The sequence below is a fragment of the Amaranthus tricolor genome, chromosome 13 (genome assembly GCF_026212465.1).
Source record: "Amaranthus tricolor cultivar Red isolate AtriRed21 chromosome 13, ASM2621246v1, whole genome shotgun sequence".
Classification (NCBI taxonomy): Eukaryota; Viridiplantae; Streptophyta; class Magnoliopsida; order Caryophyllales; family Amaranthaceae; genus Amaranthus; species Amaranthus tricolor.
The window spans coordinates 5284425-5302821 of record NC_080059.1 but is presented as its reverse complement, the minus strand read 5'-3'; the positions used below and the strand labels follow the sequence as shown (position 1 = coordinate 5302821).

The following is an 18397-nucleotide window of genomic DNA, read 5'->3' as shown; positions in this document are numbered from 1 at the left end:
CTAATTATATAGATTTTTCCATACGACGAGAAAAGCGTTAAAAATTATTTCAAAATTTAAATATATATTTATAAAAGAAAAAAACTACTCATCACTCATGTACCTCACTTAAGTTGTAACACTCACAAGCAAAGCCCCAGAGCTCCCCTTCCTCCCTCACTCTGCAGCTACACCACCACCAGTTGTGGCGGCCGGAAGGCGGAAATACAGATCACCAGCCGCAGATACTTCTCCTACCATCTAGCGGCAGCCATTGGACTGCTCTTCATTCTTCTCTTTCTTACGGCAGCCGTCACTTGCTGCTCCCCTTGTGCCAGACGGATTTCAGACGGATTTTTGGGGTTTGAGAATTCCATTTGTTCCTCCATTTTCTGTTTCTCTCTCTCTCTCTCTCCTATTCTCTGTTTCTCTGTCCGCCATTATCGAAGGTAAGCAGAGCATTTTGGTCCTCCATTTTCAGGTATTCTCCTCTTCGTTTTAGATAATTAGCGTTTTGTGTAGTCCCTTCTTCTGCTACTCAGTATCCTTCATTCCATATTCGCGATTGTGTGTTTGATTCCGTTTATAGCGATGTATCTGAGTTTTTGTTTTGATTGTTTATTTATTCAATTACCTAATGAATTGCTTCGTTTTCTGCTTGATTAATTTCAGTTCTCTATTTCATTTTATACAGAAACCCTAATTTTCGGGTTCTAGTCTAGGTAATTTTGTTCTGTTTTATTGTGTGTTGGATCTCTAACTCTCTATTTGTTCTGTTGGTTTTATTGCTTACCTTTTGGGTTGAGTGTAATTGCTTAGGGTCGTCAAGGTAGTAGGATAGAGCGTTTCGCAAACCATGTCAATCCCTTGATATTTAATTATATCTTATCATTGTACGACCGTCTAGTCTAAAGACGCTTCTCAAAAGCTCAACCCATTATGTAAATTTAAAAAAAAAAAAACTGACGTGCGCGTGTAATTGTAACGTGAAAAGTCACAGGTTCTAACATAATATATTTGGTATTATACCGGCATATATTTGAGGATTGTAACATAATTTATTTGGGGTTATAATATAATGTATTTGAAGCTATAACAATATATATATCTGAGGTTATAACATAATATATATGAGGTTATAATAATATATATTTTTGATTATAATATTATATTTGGGGTTATAATTTGATATATAATAATATATTTGGGGTTATAACATAATATATATTTTTGATTATAATATTATATTCGGTATATAACATAATATATTTGTTTGGGGTTATATTTTTATAACACCAGATATATTATGTTATAACTCCAAATGTATATTGTTATAACTTCATATATATTATATTATTACTTCAAATATACATTGTTATAACTCTAAATATATTATGTTATAACTCCAAATATATTATGTTATAACCACAAATATATGTTGTTATAACCCCTATATATTATGTTATAACCTCAAATATATATATTGTTATAACTTCAAATATATTATGTTATAATCCAAAATAAATTATGTTATAAACCTCAAATATATGCTGGTATAACACCAAATATATTACGTTATAACCCAAATAAATGTTGTTATAACCTCAAATATATTATGTAACTTTTCACATTACATTTACACGCGCGCATCAGTTTTTTTTTTTAAATTAACATAATGGGTTGGGCTTTTGAGAACCGTCTTTAGAAAAGACGGTCTCAAGTAAGAATTGTTGATCATTGTAAATCTTCATATGGAACCAAATTACAATTGTGTAATGATTAATTAGATCTAACAGTATTTCATTCTAAATTGTTATTGCTTTTGATATTATTGTAACAGGGTTTTTCTATGGCCATTGCAACACTTGACTCAGTTATAGTTTATCCTATTAATAGTCGACTGTGGTGTTCCTACACCCGTCATCTATATCCATTGAACCAGGTCTCAGTCAGTAAAAAGTGCCAGATAAAGTGCTCCACGTGGAAACGGTGAGTTCGATTTGATACACTTCAGAGACTCATTTAGATAAGGTGAAAACTCCTAATTCCTATGTAAGCGTTTGGAGTTTTGACATTGCTTATTTATCTTAATTGGGTAGCATGACCATTCTCCAACAGGTGTGAATACATTGATCTTCACAATGTGCTTGTACCTTATGGTGAGGCATGGGATTTGCAAAAGGCCGTAGTTACAGAGAAGAAAGGTTTAATTGAGAGGAATGAAAAATGTTGTGATACTCTAATTGTGTTGCAACACCCTCCTGTTTATACTCTTGGCACTGGTAGCTCCAAGGAGTACTTGAATTTTAATGTGAAAGATTCCCCTTATGATGTTATAAGAACTGAACGCGGCGGCGAAGTTACCTATCATGGACCTGGACAGGTACTATTTTCGGATGTCTCTTTCACTTTTTTGTGTAGTTGCTTTGAGAGAGTAACTATAAATCTTGTGTCATGTGCTTCATAGCATCCATTTTTCACAATGGTTATGGACAGGTAAGCATGGCTTATGCATTGGTTATAGAGATGATGAAATCATGCAGTATTCCTTTCTGTTACATGTCCCGGAAGTATTAGAAATGAGACTAGATCACTAGACTATGCTGATTGCTGATTATTGCACATCTCTGCATCTGTATTTGGTTGCAACAAGAAAATTAGCATTACAACTTATTCTTGTTTCCTATGCTAACTCTGCATATTTGACTGCAGCTGGTTATGTACCCTATTGTCAATCTACGGAATCACAATATGGATCTTCATTGGTATCTCAGGGCCCTAGAGGAGGTGGTCATTCGTGTTCTTTTCTCAACTTTTTCTATCGAGGCTTCTCGACTAGAAGGCTTTACTGGTGTTTGGTTCGGTATGTATAGTATTCTTTGTAGTGATTCATCATAGAAGTATTATCCATATTCATCTTTGCCATCTTTGCTACTGAAGTGTTGAAAACAATTTATAGAATAAATGAGTAAGTACTAGCAAAGTTTATCGAATCGCAAAATTTTTGTGAGCAAGATATGTAATTCACATTTAACTTCATCTTATGAGAATTTCTCTGCAACTTATGTTTTTTTGCTCACAAATGTGTTGCGACTGAAACCTCTTTGAGTACATACATACGAATAACCTGAAATTGAGGCTGTTTACATAAATAAGTGCAACGTTTTTTAGAAGTTCCTCAACACCTGTATTTTATCAAAAGTTGATTTATTCAGTTGTCATGTTAGTCCGTTATGGATCTTCTCTCAGAGTTCTTTAATAGTTCTCAAATTCAGGAAACAAGAAGCTGGCAGCAATCGGGATACGGGTATCTCAGTGGATTGCATACCATGGGCTAGCTCTAAATGTTTCTATGGACCTGACACCTTTCAATCAGATTGTACCATGTGGAATACGAGACCGCGAAGTTGGAAGCATTGAGCAAGTACTAAGAGAATTCCAAGCATCCCGCCATGGTTTGAGCACGGATAAACTTAGTGCTAGCAATTCTCTGCTGATTGATATCGCTCATAAATCACTCATTCGGGAATTTTCTGAAGTGTTTCAACTTGAAATTGAGCAAGTAAGTCTGCCAGCAAATAACGAGGAAGTGGAAGTCACAAGTCATGACTCTTTTGCGTCGTAAATAAGGATGAAAAATTCCTAGTGGCCAAAAGTTAATCGGATAAAAGGATTCTCCCATTGTAACGGTATTCAGAAGGCTCAAAAGCATTTTGCAGTAAGCTGCAACCTATGTATTACTCCAGCACATGCAATCTCGACATTAGGATAGGTTTGTCGTAGTGTAGATGATAGGGATTAATGTCCATATGAACATGTTTTTACGCATTCTGTGCAAGCTTTGGACCCAGCACTGGGTTGTAAGAGCAACTTTGTAACATCCCATCTCCTGCAAAATCGATTTGCACAATCATTGCACGAATTGTATTGGATAGTAGGCTATGGAAAGGAGTCCCTCCTACCAATTTACGATAGTGGGTTGATCAATTAGTTTTATAACAATGTTAAGCGTTTATCTTTAATCGTAAACAAACAATGATGCAACTAAATCCAAATATGCTTTACTGACTTGAAAAATATCATATATATATATATATAGATATATTTTTAAAAGCTGGCCTTTTGAGTTTTCTGGTTTTCCTTTCAATTAGTCAAAAAGTCAAAAAATAGTCAGTTTAATAACTTTTCACCTAGTCCTCCCTCTTAACTAAGTCTTACTCTAAAATCAAAAAAAAATAATTATAATAATTTTTTATTAACTTTTAATTTATTGACTTGCTTTTTCACTAATATATAGCAAACAATCAATATATGATTTTCCAAAACATCTTTCTAAACAGAAAATTCATTAACCTAGCTTTTTTCAACAGGTCAAACAAGCCAAATAAAATAAACTAATTGCAGTTACCAAACACTCCCATTGTACAGTTATCAAGACCCATATACTTCCATGATCCCATTTGGAACTATAAATTAACTCTAATAATACGTAAGTAGCAAAAATGTGCCTGGAGGCACCAATAGAAATATGAGTGATACAGTATCTTCATCCAAGGATAAGGAAGCAACTTAAAAAGCCAGCAGTTCAGTACTTAGTGCCAGCACAAGCACATTAGTTTTACACAAAACCTCAATTACCATATATATATATATATGTGTAAAATTCACGATGCAACTAAAAAAACCATCGGAAAGAAGGAAATCCTATCTGATGTTCCCAAATTAAATTGTCAAGGATATTATTGCATTAAGTTTTCACAGCTCTCCTAAGAAACAGCGGAATGCCAAAACAAAGATTACATGTTGACTTATTTGTCACCATCAAGGTAAATCAAAAAAATTGCTTCTCATTAGCCCTCCAAAGCAGATGCTCCAGAAATAATTTCAATAAGTTCGGTGGTAATAGATGCTTGACGAGTCCTGTAACAATCACAAGCAAAAGATCAACCACAATAAATAAGATGATCAAAACAAATACAGGAAAACAACATTCAAGTCATTTAACTTTTATACTCTTTTCTATACATAAATTACTTGTCAATAATTTTTGAATACACAAACAATCAAATTTCCATGCACAGAAAATAGAACCTGTTATAGGTAAGCGTGAGACGATCAAGCATATCTCCAGCATTTCTGCTTGAGCTGTCCATGGCAGACATCCTAGCACCTTGCTCACTGCATGCATTCTCCAAGACCGCATTGAACAGCACCTGAGACATTTTAGAGTATGAGGATTAGTCAAAAATTAGACAAGCCACAAGCAGCCACTATCACACGCAAACTCTTCATCTTGAGAATGAAGGCCAATGGGTCATTCACAAAAGAACCACATATTCACATCTAATTTATCAACATTAGGGATGGCAATTAGTCGAACTCAGATCAAATTATACATACTTTGACTTCGCTCCGAATCGAAGTAGGACCTTTTTTCACCTCCATTTTCGACTCAGCCTTGGATTTTATGTCATTTGACTCGGATTCTTGAACCTCCGTCGGATTATGACGTTTTTTTCAATAAAACAAAATTTTTTTACAAGTAAATTCTTAAATATATTGTGTTTCAAATAGGCTATGATTTGCCAAAATTCTACTTAAAAAATTAATATAGTTCAAACAGTTCAACTTCATAACTTATATATGCAACGATTCGCCCAAATCCCACTTAGTAACAAAAGGCAAACTCGTAATAATATATTTTGAATAGGCACAACAAAGTTTAAACAAATTTAATGTCTCGAGAAAATCCTTCTATGATGGGATCGAATAACTCTACCACCAATGAAAATCATAAATAATAGTCAAAATAGACACATTTATATGTTTAAAGCAATCCTAAAAAAATATAAATTTGTATAAAATAAACTAGAAAATCAAACATTTGAACAAGTTGGAATCAGGAGTAAAATTTTATCGGAGTTGAGTCATATTTTCTAAGATCCGACTAGGACTCGGAGTATACAAACGAATTCGGAGTTGGAACATCTTTTTTGGATTCGAATCTGATTATTTTTCTCAAATCGAGTCGGATTCAGACTTAATTTCCATCCCTAATCAATAGGTGGAGAATGTGTTAAATCTAAAAGAGATACTTACACAAGAAAATTGGAACTCTGTCAGATTCTGAAGTATCTCTGACTTTGATTCTCCACCTTCAATTTCATAAGAATCTAGTTCATCAAGTGTACCCCCAGCCTCGGATTCCCTCTCAACAATCTTTACAAGAAAACAACTTCAGATCAGTAAGCAACAAAACTAAGAATATAGGCAAGTAACAATTCCTAATCCTGCTAAGTAATACCTCAGGAGACAAGATAGTTGACACTGTTGGCACAAAAGAAACAACAGAGTGAAACTTGTTGAAGACAATTCTCAAGGCGTCAAACTGCACATTCTTCAAGATGTCATCTGCAAGTGCGGCCACCTGTAGAGAAAATTTCCAAACATCATATAATAATTGGTTAACAAATGCAAAATAACATCTACAACTAGGTAAGTAAATAAGTAACAAAATCACAAAATAAGATGGATATTCAAACTTCCCTAGAAAGCCGTATAAGTGGTCCACAACAGGTCTCTTAGACAAGTACAAAGAAAATTTATTGGAAGATATCATGGATCAAAAGCCATGATTATTGACATTAGTTCCAACAAATCAATCCGTCCAATTGAGATTGCATCATTTCATCTCAAAAGCTCTCACATAGATTTGCATAATGTTATGATCTCAATAGGACAGAAGAGTAGCAACAATTTCAATGCAAAACAATGATAATAAAGAACCGAGTATATGTAGTCACACAAAAAAACAGAAATCTGAAGAAAACTAAACTGTAGGTAGAAGCCTTTTCTATTTTATGTATAATCAATTAAAATTTTGAAAGATACACCATTACTTCCATTGTTTTATAAAAGTGCACCACTTACCTTATCGGGCAAGTGGCATAGGTCCAAATAAAATACAGCACTTTCTATTTCAGTCAATTTTTTCCTTGAACTTCTGGTTTCACCCTCAAACCATCATCTTCTCTATTCATTCATGATGTCAGACCCAAAACCCGCAGCCGGACCTCTTCAACTGTTTTATTCTTGCTCTCCCCATCCCCGAACACCACCAAACATTTTCCTCTCTCCTCTCCATTTGCCCAGATAAGCACCACTGGAAACTGGAAAGTAATAAAGGAGGACCACTTTCTTTCTCCTCCGCGTCCCTCATTAATAACCTTCAAAAGAGAACATTTTCGCACTATTTTCTCTCTTCTGTCCTTCATCGTGATTTTAAAAGACATATTCTTTATCCTCATCCCAAATCGGAGAAAAGGATGGTTGTATGGGTAAAGAAGATAATGGTTGTGTTAAATTATTCTACGGATGGTAACAATTATTTTGTATCGTTTGATAAGTGGTGGTAAAATTGAATTTTGCTAGTGAAACATGGTTTTTGACTGCTTTTGACAATGCATGGTGGCGATTGTGATGAAACTTTAATGATTGATGGTTGTGGTTTTAAAGTTCTGGTGGAAGATGCTAATTGATAGGTTGATTTTCCAATCGGCGGTGACAGTTGGGTTGTTTTTATGATCGCTGTTGATGGTTAGGTTATTTTTTCTATGGATGTTGAGGGGGTAATAGCTATCTTTTGGGAGGGAAAGGGGAGAGATTTGGGTGTAGTTGTGAAATGGGAGTCTAAGCTGGGTTCAATAAGTCATTTCAAAAAGGAAGTGATTAATAATTATAGTGAAAGCCAGGCCATTGAAAGTAGACAAAGAGTTAAGATCACAAAAAAGACTTCAAGATAAGATGGTGTAAACATTAGTAACAGAATAATGACAATTGACTGCCTTTGGGAAAATTCTACCAATTAAAACAAGCGCGCTGTAATGTTTCTATTTTTCATTTTGGTTAAGGAAAAACTTGTGCATGTCGTGTAGCAACTTCAGAGATATAACTGATTGTAAATTCAACACCAACCATACATAAGGTAACTAATCAACTAAAAGCTATCGATCATTAACAAAACACTGGACTAACATCAATCAATCAATCCTAAAATCATTGACAACATAATTTTGACAAACAAAAAAGAAACACAATCTAGCTTGATATTCAAGTACAGTGAAGAGAAGAAAAGGACATAAAAACCTGTGTATAGTTCAAAGGATTCTTTTGCAGCTCAGTTATGCAAAGGTCAATGTCGTTCCTAGAATCACGAATCAGCTGCACTTTGGCCTTTTCACCCAAGATAACATATTTTGTTTCTTTATCAGGGCCTGCAGCAAGCGGCAGCAAAGCCATAAAAAGATTTAAAATGTGAGTAGCACGGCAGGGCAAAGTTACAAATCTGAGAACAAAAACATAAGATGATTATTCCAGATCGATCAACAACAGTTACCATCATTTATCTTGCGAACAGCTCTGCTTATTTTGACGGAAGTGGAATTGATACCACCACAAAGACCTTTGTCAGAAGATATTGCAATAACAACATTCTTCTTCACATCAACATCTACAACAATATAATAGATAATATGTTAAGAAATAACCTTATAACCATATTGAAAAACATATCTTCGAATCATGGCTTTATTAGTACATTACATTACATTACACCAATACCAGTAAGTGGCTCCCACTTAGATTGGGGTTTGGGGGTCAGATATATGCGGTTTTACCATTGTTGGCGTCATTTAGTGATAACAGTAACAAAAGATTATTTCCGATTAACTCTTGGTAGCAAACTAGTCTACTAAAAATATAAAATTAGCGACTTTAGAGTCCAAAAACTGAGGATCTATCAGATAGAAGAGAATTTGTAAAATTAATAACATAGACCAGCCTCGTGCTTAGATTAAGTAACAGCAAAAGTTCGCCAACGTACGCCCCTAGTCAACTCTTTATAGCAGTTAAGATAGAAAATAAAAGAAAACTGCCAAACAAGTACATAGGTAATGTTTTGAGATGTTCCTAAAGTCTAAACAGGTCATATAATATGCATAAGCCAACCCTATTCGCCACATTACTCGAGCATTTTTTAAATATGTGAAAAAAATACTATCCAGATATTCCAATTTGATTCTTATTGTGAAAAAATTATACAAGGCATGACTAAAACAATGAAAAAAGTAGTAAAATAGCCAGCAACTGAGCTATTCAGGAATATAAGGTTCCACAATTAGGTTGATTTTTTAAAATTTGCAATCACTCATAATATCCACCAGGCTGCAGAACAAAATCTAACTGTCATAACAATCCAAACAAGCAATAGAAAAAATAAAACAAAATTACATACTAGGAGTGTCCCCAAGAAGTGCTGTGAAAGGCTGCCATAAGCCACGGGAATTTTCAGTTTTTGTTTGGATTTGTCTTAGCTTTGATGCTGCAACCATCTTCATAGCTTTTGTAATTTTCTGGATATTCTTTACACTCTTCATGCGATTTCTAACTGCATTTATCATATACATCAACAAATTACCATAGTTAAAATCCAACCACATCAGATAGAAAGTGAGGGAGCACTCCCAAAACCATAATAAATCTATGATTCATATGCTGAATAATACACACCAACTTGAGTTGAAATGCATCGAGCTCCCAATGATGTCTGCTCCCTGTAGAATAGATACCATAGTTTAAAATTTAATACACTGAAATCTGAACTGCATACATCACACATCACTCCCCCACCGCAAGTAACTATTCCCACCACAGTACTTCCTAATTGTGAAACCACAAGCTAAAGAAATTGTGAATTGTGTTGATGGTTGATTAACTCAATTGTCCAATGTCACTCAAAGTCAATACACTCACTGATCAGCCAGGGGGGAAGTGGCCAGCTTCTACAATGACAACAAAAATCTCCAGATTAACTATTGTTTAAATTTTGGAATCAATCAAACGACTTGGACTACCACCCCATTGAAAAAGTCCTCGATGCCAAAATAGCTCAAAATGCAAATAAGTGAACATTTCTTAACTAAAATTCCCAACTATCCACAATCGTGCGAATGAGTTGTGTGATTTTCTGTGCTACTAAAAAATAATCTTTGAATAAAAATATAACATTAGCATGAATCATGAAGAAAACAATGGTGAAATCAACAATAGGGGAAGAATCTAAATATCCTAACACCAATAAATGATAATTATTTCATCATCTTTATCAGATAAATAGTGAGATTTTAACTCGTTTTTTTAGTTTATATTGCACAATGTCAAAAGCACGTCCCACCGATATTCCAGCGTCTATTCCAAGAAGATATTCAATTCATAAAATTTATTTTAAAATAAAAACAGCCGAATTCAAGTCTTGCATTCCCAAAATCATTTATATAATACAGGTATGAGATCAAAGTTCCAGATTCAATGATGGACACCATCATAACCGACCAAATCAAAACCCTAACTTCAACCATATAAAAGCTACCACAGATCCATATATACAAAACAACAAAAAACGTCGAAGTAAATTAAAAAAAAAAATTAAAAAAAAAAAAAAAAAAAAAAAACATTAAAAAGATACTTAGGAGATCTTACTCGGAAGAGAGGAGAGATGAGCGAAGAGTGTTGATCGGATTAGAGGAAACAATAGAGGAAAGACGCCTTCCCTCACGTCTCAAAGCTGACATCGCCATTGTTGGTTTGTTAGAGAAGATTTGAGGTCGAAAATGGGGTCCGAAACCCTAGCTTGGTTTATTGGTATTTGGTTATGAGAATGAAATGAAGAACAACGAAAATAGGGATTGACTTAGTGCTTTCAGGCTAGCATTAGCAGTTTGCTATACGGTGTCGTATGATGCCAAACATATAAATTTTGACTTTTTATTTTATTTTCCTAGAATATTTTGCACAAAGCACACTAGAGAGTAGACCGTAGAATTATACTTCCATCTTCTACGAAATGAATATAAATCTTGTTGATGTGGATGATATAAATACTCTTTTGATAACATTTCATAAGGTATTACATAACCACATAGAAAATACATGCGATGCGATAAGAAGGGTTGAATCACAAGGTAATAAGATTAATTTGATAGTTGCATTTGTTCGAAGTTGGATCCCAAAACATGGAGCCTAATCCCTATGCTCAATTGGATGATTTTTTCTAAATCTCTAAAAGGACGTAGCATTAAATGCATGATAACAATGAACTACACTGTAAATAAGTTTTCAAATGCATGTTTTATCTGATAAAGTAAATAACTTTCCAAAACAAAAGTTTGACTTTATATCAAATGTCCTACTGTACACCCAATGGAAAGTTGTCACATTAAAAAATACATTTGACACGACTCATAAGGTTATTGAAAAGGTGTGGAAGCATAAAGAATAAACAGCCCATGTACACAAAAGTGTATAAGGACATTCATTAGCAAACTAGGATTTCTACGGTTTTAAGTCAATTATATGATTTCATATAAATACTCCAACATTCCTCGCCATCAATTTAACCTTGCGTTCAAAATTTGAACTTATTTACTGTTCTTAACTCTCAATCTTTTGTGAACAAGCATTTACAACTGCATTGCAAATATTTATCAATGTCTAACGGTAAAATATATATATATATATATATATATATATATATATATATATATATATATATATATATATATATATATATATATATATATATATATATAACAACTTCCTCCAAGCTAAAAGTGACATTACACTTAGGATTAAGCTTTCTAGGTCGTCCTCATTCGCTATATACATTGTATTGTGCATCAGAGATTATTTCCACTTTTTAACCCCTTGTGATAATTTGCTTAGTGTAATAATAGTTCAGATTGTCTCACTTACTTTACAGCTTGTCCTTTTTTTTTAATTGACCTTACAATTTTATTTTAATCTTATCCATAAATTTAATTTATCTTTTAATATCATTCACTATTTTTTTAACTCGCTTAGTATATGTTTAATGATGACTTAATCAACAACTACTTAATATGTACACATATTCAAAATGAGGCAAAGATTATAATTCAAAGAAATTATTTTAGCTCGAACAGTTCATGAACTATAGATTTGGGTGCGTCTTTGTTATAACTGATGCAAAATGCCTTATGCTCCCCTATCTAATACTTCGCCAAAAATTAGTAATTACAATAAGAAAATACGAACAATGTTAAAAATCAACAATAAAAGTCCAATCTCATCATAATTTAACTCCAAAGGTTACTACTTCAGAACTTTTAACAAATTAGGATTACTGCTTTGATCCAATTGTTTAGGTTTGTTTACGATTTGACTAAGAGATTATATCATCCAAATTAATTATTACAGTTTAATTTTGTATGAATCTAACATTAGTAAACTGTTCCCAAGGACGAGAAGGTAGACTCGAGTACATATCAAGGATAATCACACTCAATAAAAGTTTTAGAAATCGGAGTTGATCACTCATTAAACACATTATTGTTAGTAGACCAATTAAAATTTCTAATTTCTAAATGAGATTATTTTCAAATAATTTGAGTTGGATGATCTGATCATAAAAAGTTTCGATAAGCTTTTTAATTTTTTAATTGGCCAAAAAAATTTAATAAATCACTTTTAAATCAACTTAAAAAATTTCACATTCATTTTTACTACAAAATTTAAAAACTACAAATAGTTTTGCATTAATTAAAGCTTTTTTAATCAAATTTTCCCCAATAAATAACCTACAACCGAATATTTTCTCTAACAACTACTCAAATAAATGATTTAACAGCTAGAATGCTACTAATAATTGGTCGAATGGTGTGCAAAATGTAAGCACTGAGGCGCTTGGGTGCCGAATAGCCCGTACACTTCGATTTCTGACAAATACTCAACCCTAAAACGACGCTATTGCTTCGACCCATTTCCAAGGAGCGAGAAATCCGAACACTTACTATATTCACTGACTTCGACCTTCTATGGCGGACAATCAAGGGGAAAGCCACCTATCTGCTGCGGCCATGGCAACGTCGACTTCTTCTTTACAGACACAAGCTCTATTGCAAAGTTCTACCAAACCTTTTTTTGGTTAGCTTTTCTATTTATATATATTTTTTGTTTGCATATTTTTGCTCATTTCATTTTTATTATCCTCTTGTTAGCTTTATTTTTCATTTTATTGTTTCAGTTAAGTTCAATATTGTATGATATTGAGATATTTGAATTACATTCGTGATGAATTTTAGTCTACCGTGCAAAACTGCAAATGTATTATTTTTTGCATTACCGGTTCTTAGTTTCTGAATTAAAATTACTTGCTCTAAATGTAATTAGAAACTGTTGATGAATTTAGTGAATTGCTGTAAACCCCACATTGTTGGGATTAAGGCTTTGGCATTATTGTGATTAAGGCTCTGGCATCGTTGTGATTAAGGCGATAGGCATTGTTGTTGTGTTATGTGATATGAAATATGAAATGTGCTTTACTTGGCTGTAGTATGGAGGGAATTTTTATGGGGAGCTCTTGCCGGAGGCTTTGGTGAAGGACTGATGCACCCAATTGATACTGTGAAGACAAGGATTCAAAGTCAAGCTATTTTGAGTGGATCTCAAGTATGCGAACATATTGCAATTTGTCATTCATACTAATTTCTTTTTGTTTAATAAAATAATGCTTCATAAAAAATCTTGGTTCTGGTCTTTTTACATCTTACATGTTGAAATATTATTTTATATGGATTTGGTGGTTGTATAATGTATATTGTAGAAATTAAAAACTTTTAATATTGTATCTGTTTACTTGCAGCATCAAAAAACTGTGTTACAAATGATTAGAACTGTTTGGGCTGGTGATGGAATAAGAGGTCTGCTATGTTGATTGATCGTAAGCTATGGTCTTCGTGATTTTAACTGATATCTTCTAAATGTCTATTTTCTATGTTTCCACATTATGGAAACATTCATAGATATTGCTTGACAAATTTGTAGGTTTTTTTTATCATGAAGTCTTCATGGTTTCGCTCAGTATGTTTTGTTTATTTTTTATTCTTAATTTTTTTAGGGTTCTACAGAGGAGTTATTCCTGGAGTTACTGGCTCTCTTGTAACTGGAGCAACTTATTTTGGTTTCATTGAGTCTACTAAAAAGTGGATTGAAGAATCACACCCTAGCCTTGGAGGTCATTGGGCCCACTTCCTTTCTGGAGGCATGGGTAAATGTTTTTGACACTGAATGTTTTTGTCGTTTAATCATCGATGTGTTGTAGACAAGAAGGTTGCTTGCTGGAGGCATGTGGTTGGCAATATGTTATTTTATTGAGCACCTGCAAGTAAGAATGAACATCATAATTTAATTGCTTGCGAGTTGAAAAAATGTAAAATCTGTGCTGTCGATTTATGATTAATTGATGAGGTTTAGGACTGTATCTTCATTTGTATAATGTCTTCATAAATGTAAAATCTACTGACAAACTGTTACAATGAATCAATGATTGATATATATGTACTCGAACTCTCATCCCCATTTATCTAACTTTTTTTTGTGGCACTTGTCTAATTGTGTCTTTAACCAGTGTTCTGTGACAATAGTGATATTGTACACATGATTGAATCATGACCATGTTGCAAAATTCTTTGAGATGCAATTTGAGAAATATCTAGGGTAGTAGGCTCGTTAGTAAAGTCCTTGATTTGAACTGTTAGAGGTATTTTAGGTGGTATTGTATCTGAAGAGGGGACCAAAAACACTTGGCTGATTAATCGTGTGAGGACTTGTTTTAAATTTGTTAGGTCTTACTAGTTTGTTTAGTTTGATTGTTGGCTCTATCTCTAATATGGGAACTAGTTTCATATACTTTGTAAAGCCAATGTTTACATATCATAAGCTTGTGTCTAATCAGTAAGGTCTTATTATTCGATTGTGGAGCTATGTACATTGCTAAATGCAGGTTTCATCTTCATGAATATGTTTCTTCCATCAGTTTGCTGATGTCAATTGTTAACTTTCGTCCATTGATTATAAGTTGAATTAGAGTTTTAATTGACAATTGTGACTTTGTATCTTATGCATCTGTTACAGGGGATACACTTGGGTCCTTTGTATATGTTCCATGTGAAGTGATAAAGCAACGAATGCAGATTCAGGGTACAAGTAATTCCTGGAGTATTGTTACCTCAAAAGCCAAGAGTTGTAAGATTCCTGGAGTGCAGATGTATGGTTATTATAATGGAATGTTTCATGCTGGCCGCTCAATATGGAATGAACAAGGGCCAAAGGGCCTATATGCCGGGTATGTTTGTTGTTGGCTTCCATATATAGTCTCCAGATCTTGAGTGTCCTTAAATTACAAACTACAAGCATAGTGCAAAATATTGGCCGCATCACTACATACCGCTTTGTAAATTTTTTTGAGGTTACCACGACCCTAATTTAAGATGCAATAACCGCAAAACCATCGACATTGACCATGATATCTTATTACAAAAATGTCATGGTTGCGGCTACGAGGATAATGCTGTTTGCCATACTGCCAAATATCGGCCTAAACCATATAATATTTCTTGTAACGCCAAAAAATACGGACGTTACGCAACCACAGCCCTATCCAAGATTTTTGCAACATTACTACAAGTGGATTAGGACCACAAAGCTTCACATTTTAACGTTTCTTTGGCCTGAATTTGACAATATATGCCAACTGGAATCGGACACCTCATTTGTCTTTCTTGGGAGGGAGTTTCTTGTCCTCGAGTATTTCCTCTTCAAGAATGGACTCTCTCCACATCCTCTGTCAGATGACATTTCCAGTGTCACTACTGTGGGCTTGGGTTCAATGTGAATATGGATAACGTAAATGGTCAAAGTCACCTGTCTTTTTACCTTTTCTGTGTTCATTGCCTGCAGTTTTTCTATCCAAATTATTTTCTTAAAATTTTGTATCCTTTTTCTTCATGTTTCTTGATAGGTATTGGTCTACAATAGCAAGAGATATGCCATTTGCTGGTCTAATGGTAGGTATTTTGACAAAATTTATGTTGTAAGCCTTTTTTCATCCTGTCCTCGAATTTAGGTCACAATCTACAAGTTGCATGCATGTATGCTAGGTTCTTTGAAGAGTTTGACTTTTTACGCCTTCAATTTTAATCTTATTTGTTTTCAAGTTACAATCTAATGGAAAAAAATTGTTTAAGTGCAATACAAGTGCTCGAGTCTAAAAGGACCTGCCATGTATATATATCTTTTCAGAATTAGGGGTTATTTTTTTCTGATTTTTCCTGTATGGTGCTAATAGTATTAACGTTAAATTGCTGACAGGTAATGTTCTATGAAGCATTGAAAGATCTGACATATTATGGGATGAAACCGTGGCATTGTGATGCAGACTACCAGATCAATGGTAGTCTAGAGGGTTTGATTCTAGGAGGAGTAGCTGGAGGTATGGTTTTCACTTGTTTCTCTAAATTCAGTGTATTTCATGTTTTTGATGAAACTATTTGAAAATTCAACTCTCATTTGAAACAACAATTTCGCAGGTTTGAGTGCTTATGTCACAACTCCATTAGATGTCATCAAGACTAGATTGCAAGTCCAAGGGCCTGATTTAAGGTATAATGATGCTCATTTACACATGTTTGTACTCTTACAAGCCATGTATATATTGTATGAACTATGAAGTTACAAACTCTTAATTTTGAATATCTCCCATAAAATAAGAAATTTCCTCTCGTAGTTGTTTATTTTTGAGATGTCCGTGTGGGTTATGAACTACGAAGTTACAAACACTCAATTTTGAATATCTCCCATTAAATAAGAAATTTCTTCTCATAGTTGTTTTTTTCTGAGACGTCTGTGTGGGTGTTGTGAAGGTAATGCAAGTTGTTCTCTGCTGCATTTGGGGATGATTTGTTATTCTTACAATGGCTTGGTACAGCTTAGTTTTCTTTTTTGTGAACAATACTTGAAGCCTGATGGCCATCTAGGAAGTGTAAAATTGGTTGTATGGTTATGGATATGTCCTTATTTACCCCCTACTAGATCCTTTTTCGCAGAGGGTGGGGGGGGGGGGTGGGGTGGAGGGGGGAATAGGGTCTGAGGGCATATATAATTTTGTAAGATGAATCTTATGCCAGTAAGCAACGTGATGCTACTTCATCCCCAAACATGTGCCTTCATTTTGACGTGGGTTGGATTTACATCATGGAAATTCACAAATTCTTGTTAAGAGACCATCTCTAATTGGACTGGTCCATTTTAAAATATTATAAGTAAGCATTAAGATTGATGTAAGTAGACATTTAGAATATTGAAAGTAGACTTTAAAGATACGGTAAGTAAGCATTAGAGATAATGTAAGTAGGCATTAAGAATACGGTAAGTAGACATTAATCTTTAATGGACTGGGCTTGAGATACGTCTCTCAAAGAGAAGGTTTCTCAATAGACTAGCCGACGGAAATATATATTGAAAATTTGACTACCAAATGGCTTATGCGATTCATGCATCAAATCCGAGAAAAAGAGGTTATGACCTGGTTTCTTTTATTTATTTGGTTATTCACCTCTGTTTCGCACCTATGACCCACCTTTTTTACGAATGATAATGTAGGTACAAAGGCTGGTTTCATTGCATCCATAGGACATGGGTGATTGAAGGCGCAAAAGGATTGTTCAGAGGTAGCATCCCAAGAGTCGTATGGTATGTTCCAGCCTCTGCTTTGACATTCATGACTGTAGAATTCCTCAGAGAGAAGTTCAATAGAGGATCAGAAAATGAACAGTTGCGGATCAGAAAATGAACAGAAAGTTTCCGGCATCTCAAAAATGGAATTGGAAGGTTCTTAAGTGAATTGTCTCAGGAACACTCGAGATACTGACAATTTTTTCCCCTGCATGACTTTTTCGTGCATACAGAAGGGATATTGTTGTATAGATTCACTAATCATTTAGCATACGTGTAGTTCCCCTTGTAGAGTTGACTGAGATAAGGCCATAAGCGAATGAACATTAGCAGATTCCCAATTTTGAATTGAGAAGATTTTTCGACTGATACTTGTATTCTTTCTGTAACATGGTACTGTTCCGATGCCTTAATGTTCTCGGTTCAAATACAAAAATTGTACTCTGTAAAATTCCAATATATCAAAATAAATTTTTGCAATGAAAACAATCAATGAATTTCCTTTTTGATTACATTTTCGTTTGAATATTGTGTAATCTTCATTCATGGTTTGTTTCTTTATAAATTGGGGGACCTCAATATTTGCTGTAATTATTTAGATCAATTTATTTGTGACACATCTGGTTATATAGGATGGTTCATCATTGAAGTCAAAAACATTCATGACGTCATTCCATCCAATTTTCTAATGATCTATATGTTCTGATACGATTACCAAATTCTCGGTAAATGATCAATTAGACACACCCCAATAGCAGCAGCCTCATGAAAATGCAAAATACTGAATTCTGACTTTAGTTTAGCTATTAGTAGG

General features: G+C 34.0%; 3 protein-coding genes across 5 annotated transcripts; 2 read left to right on the top strand and 1 right to left on the bottom strand.

The window, feature by feature from the left end:
• The first annotated feature begins 87 nt into the window (after positions 1–87).
• LOC130798377 (octanoyltransferase LIP2p, chloroplastic-like) lies at positions 88–4018 on the top strand. 3 transcript variants are annotated; one of them, XM_057661321.1, is made up of 5 exons: positions 88–460; positions 1820–1968; positions 2098–2362; positions 2692–2842; positions 3242–3532. In XM_057661321.1, exons 2-5 carry the CDS (start codon positions 1829–1831, stop codon positions 3397–3399), a joined length of 714 nt encoding a protein of 237 aa, XP_057517304.1. In that variant the 5' UTR covers positions 88–460; positions 1820–1828; the 3' UTR covers positions 3400–3532. The 3 variants fall into 3 exon arrangements, with proteins under 3 accessions (XP_057517304.1, XP_057517303.1, XP_057517302.1); XM_057661320.1 differs by having other exon boundaries at positions 90–428; positions 3255–4018; XM_057661319.1 differs by having other exon boundaries at positions 90–460; positions 3255–4018.
• A 407-nt stretch (positions 4019–4425) lies between these two features.
• LOC130798376 (ATP synthase subunit gamma, mitochondrial) lies at positions 4426–10725 on the bottom strand. The gene is made up of 9 exons (XM_057661318.1): positions 10516–10725; positions 9547–9590; positions 9272–9424; positions 8375–8488; positions 8125–8252; positions 6284–6406; positions 6079–6198; positions 5071–5192; positions 4426–4899 (listed from the first exon to the last, which is right to left on the bottom strand). The coding sequence occupies exons 1-9, from the start codon at positions 10611–10613 to the stop codon at positions 4830–4832; spliced, it is 972 nt and encodes a 323-aa protein (XP_057517301.1). The 5' UTR covers positions 10614–10725; the 3' UTR covers positions 4426–4829.
• Positions 10726–12639: 1914 nt separating this feature from the next.
• On the top strand, positions 12640–18352 carry LOC130798375 (uncharacterized). The gene is made up of 9 exons (XM_057661317.1): positions 12640–12996; positions 13406–13521; positions 13715–13772; positions 13970–14119; positions 14986–15196; positions 15872–15917; positions 16222–16342; positions 16440–16512; positions 17512–18352. The coding sequence occupies exons 1-9, from the start codon at positions 12888–12890 to the stop codon at positions 17699–17701; spliced, it is 1074 nt and encodes a 357-aa protein (XP_057517300.1). The 5' UTR covers positions 12640–12887; the 3' UTR covers positions 17702–18352.
• Positions 18353–18397: the final 45 nt, after the last annotated feature.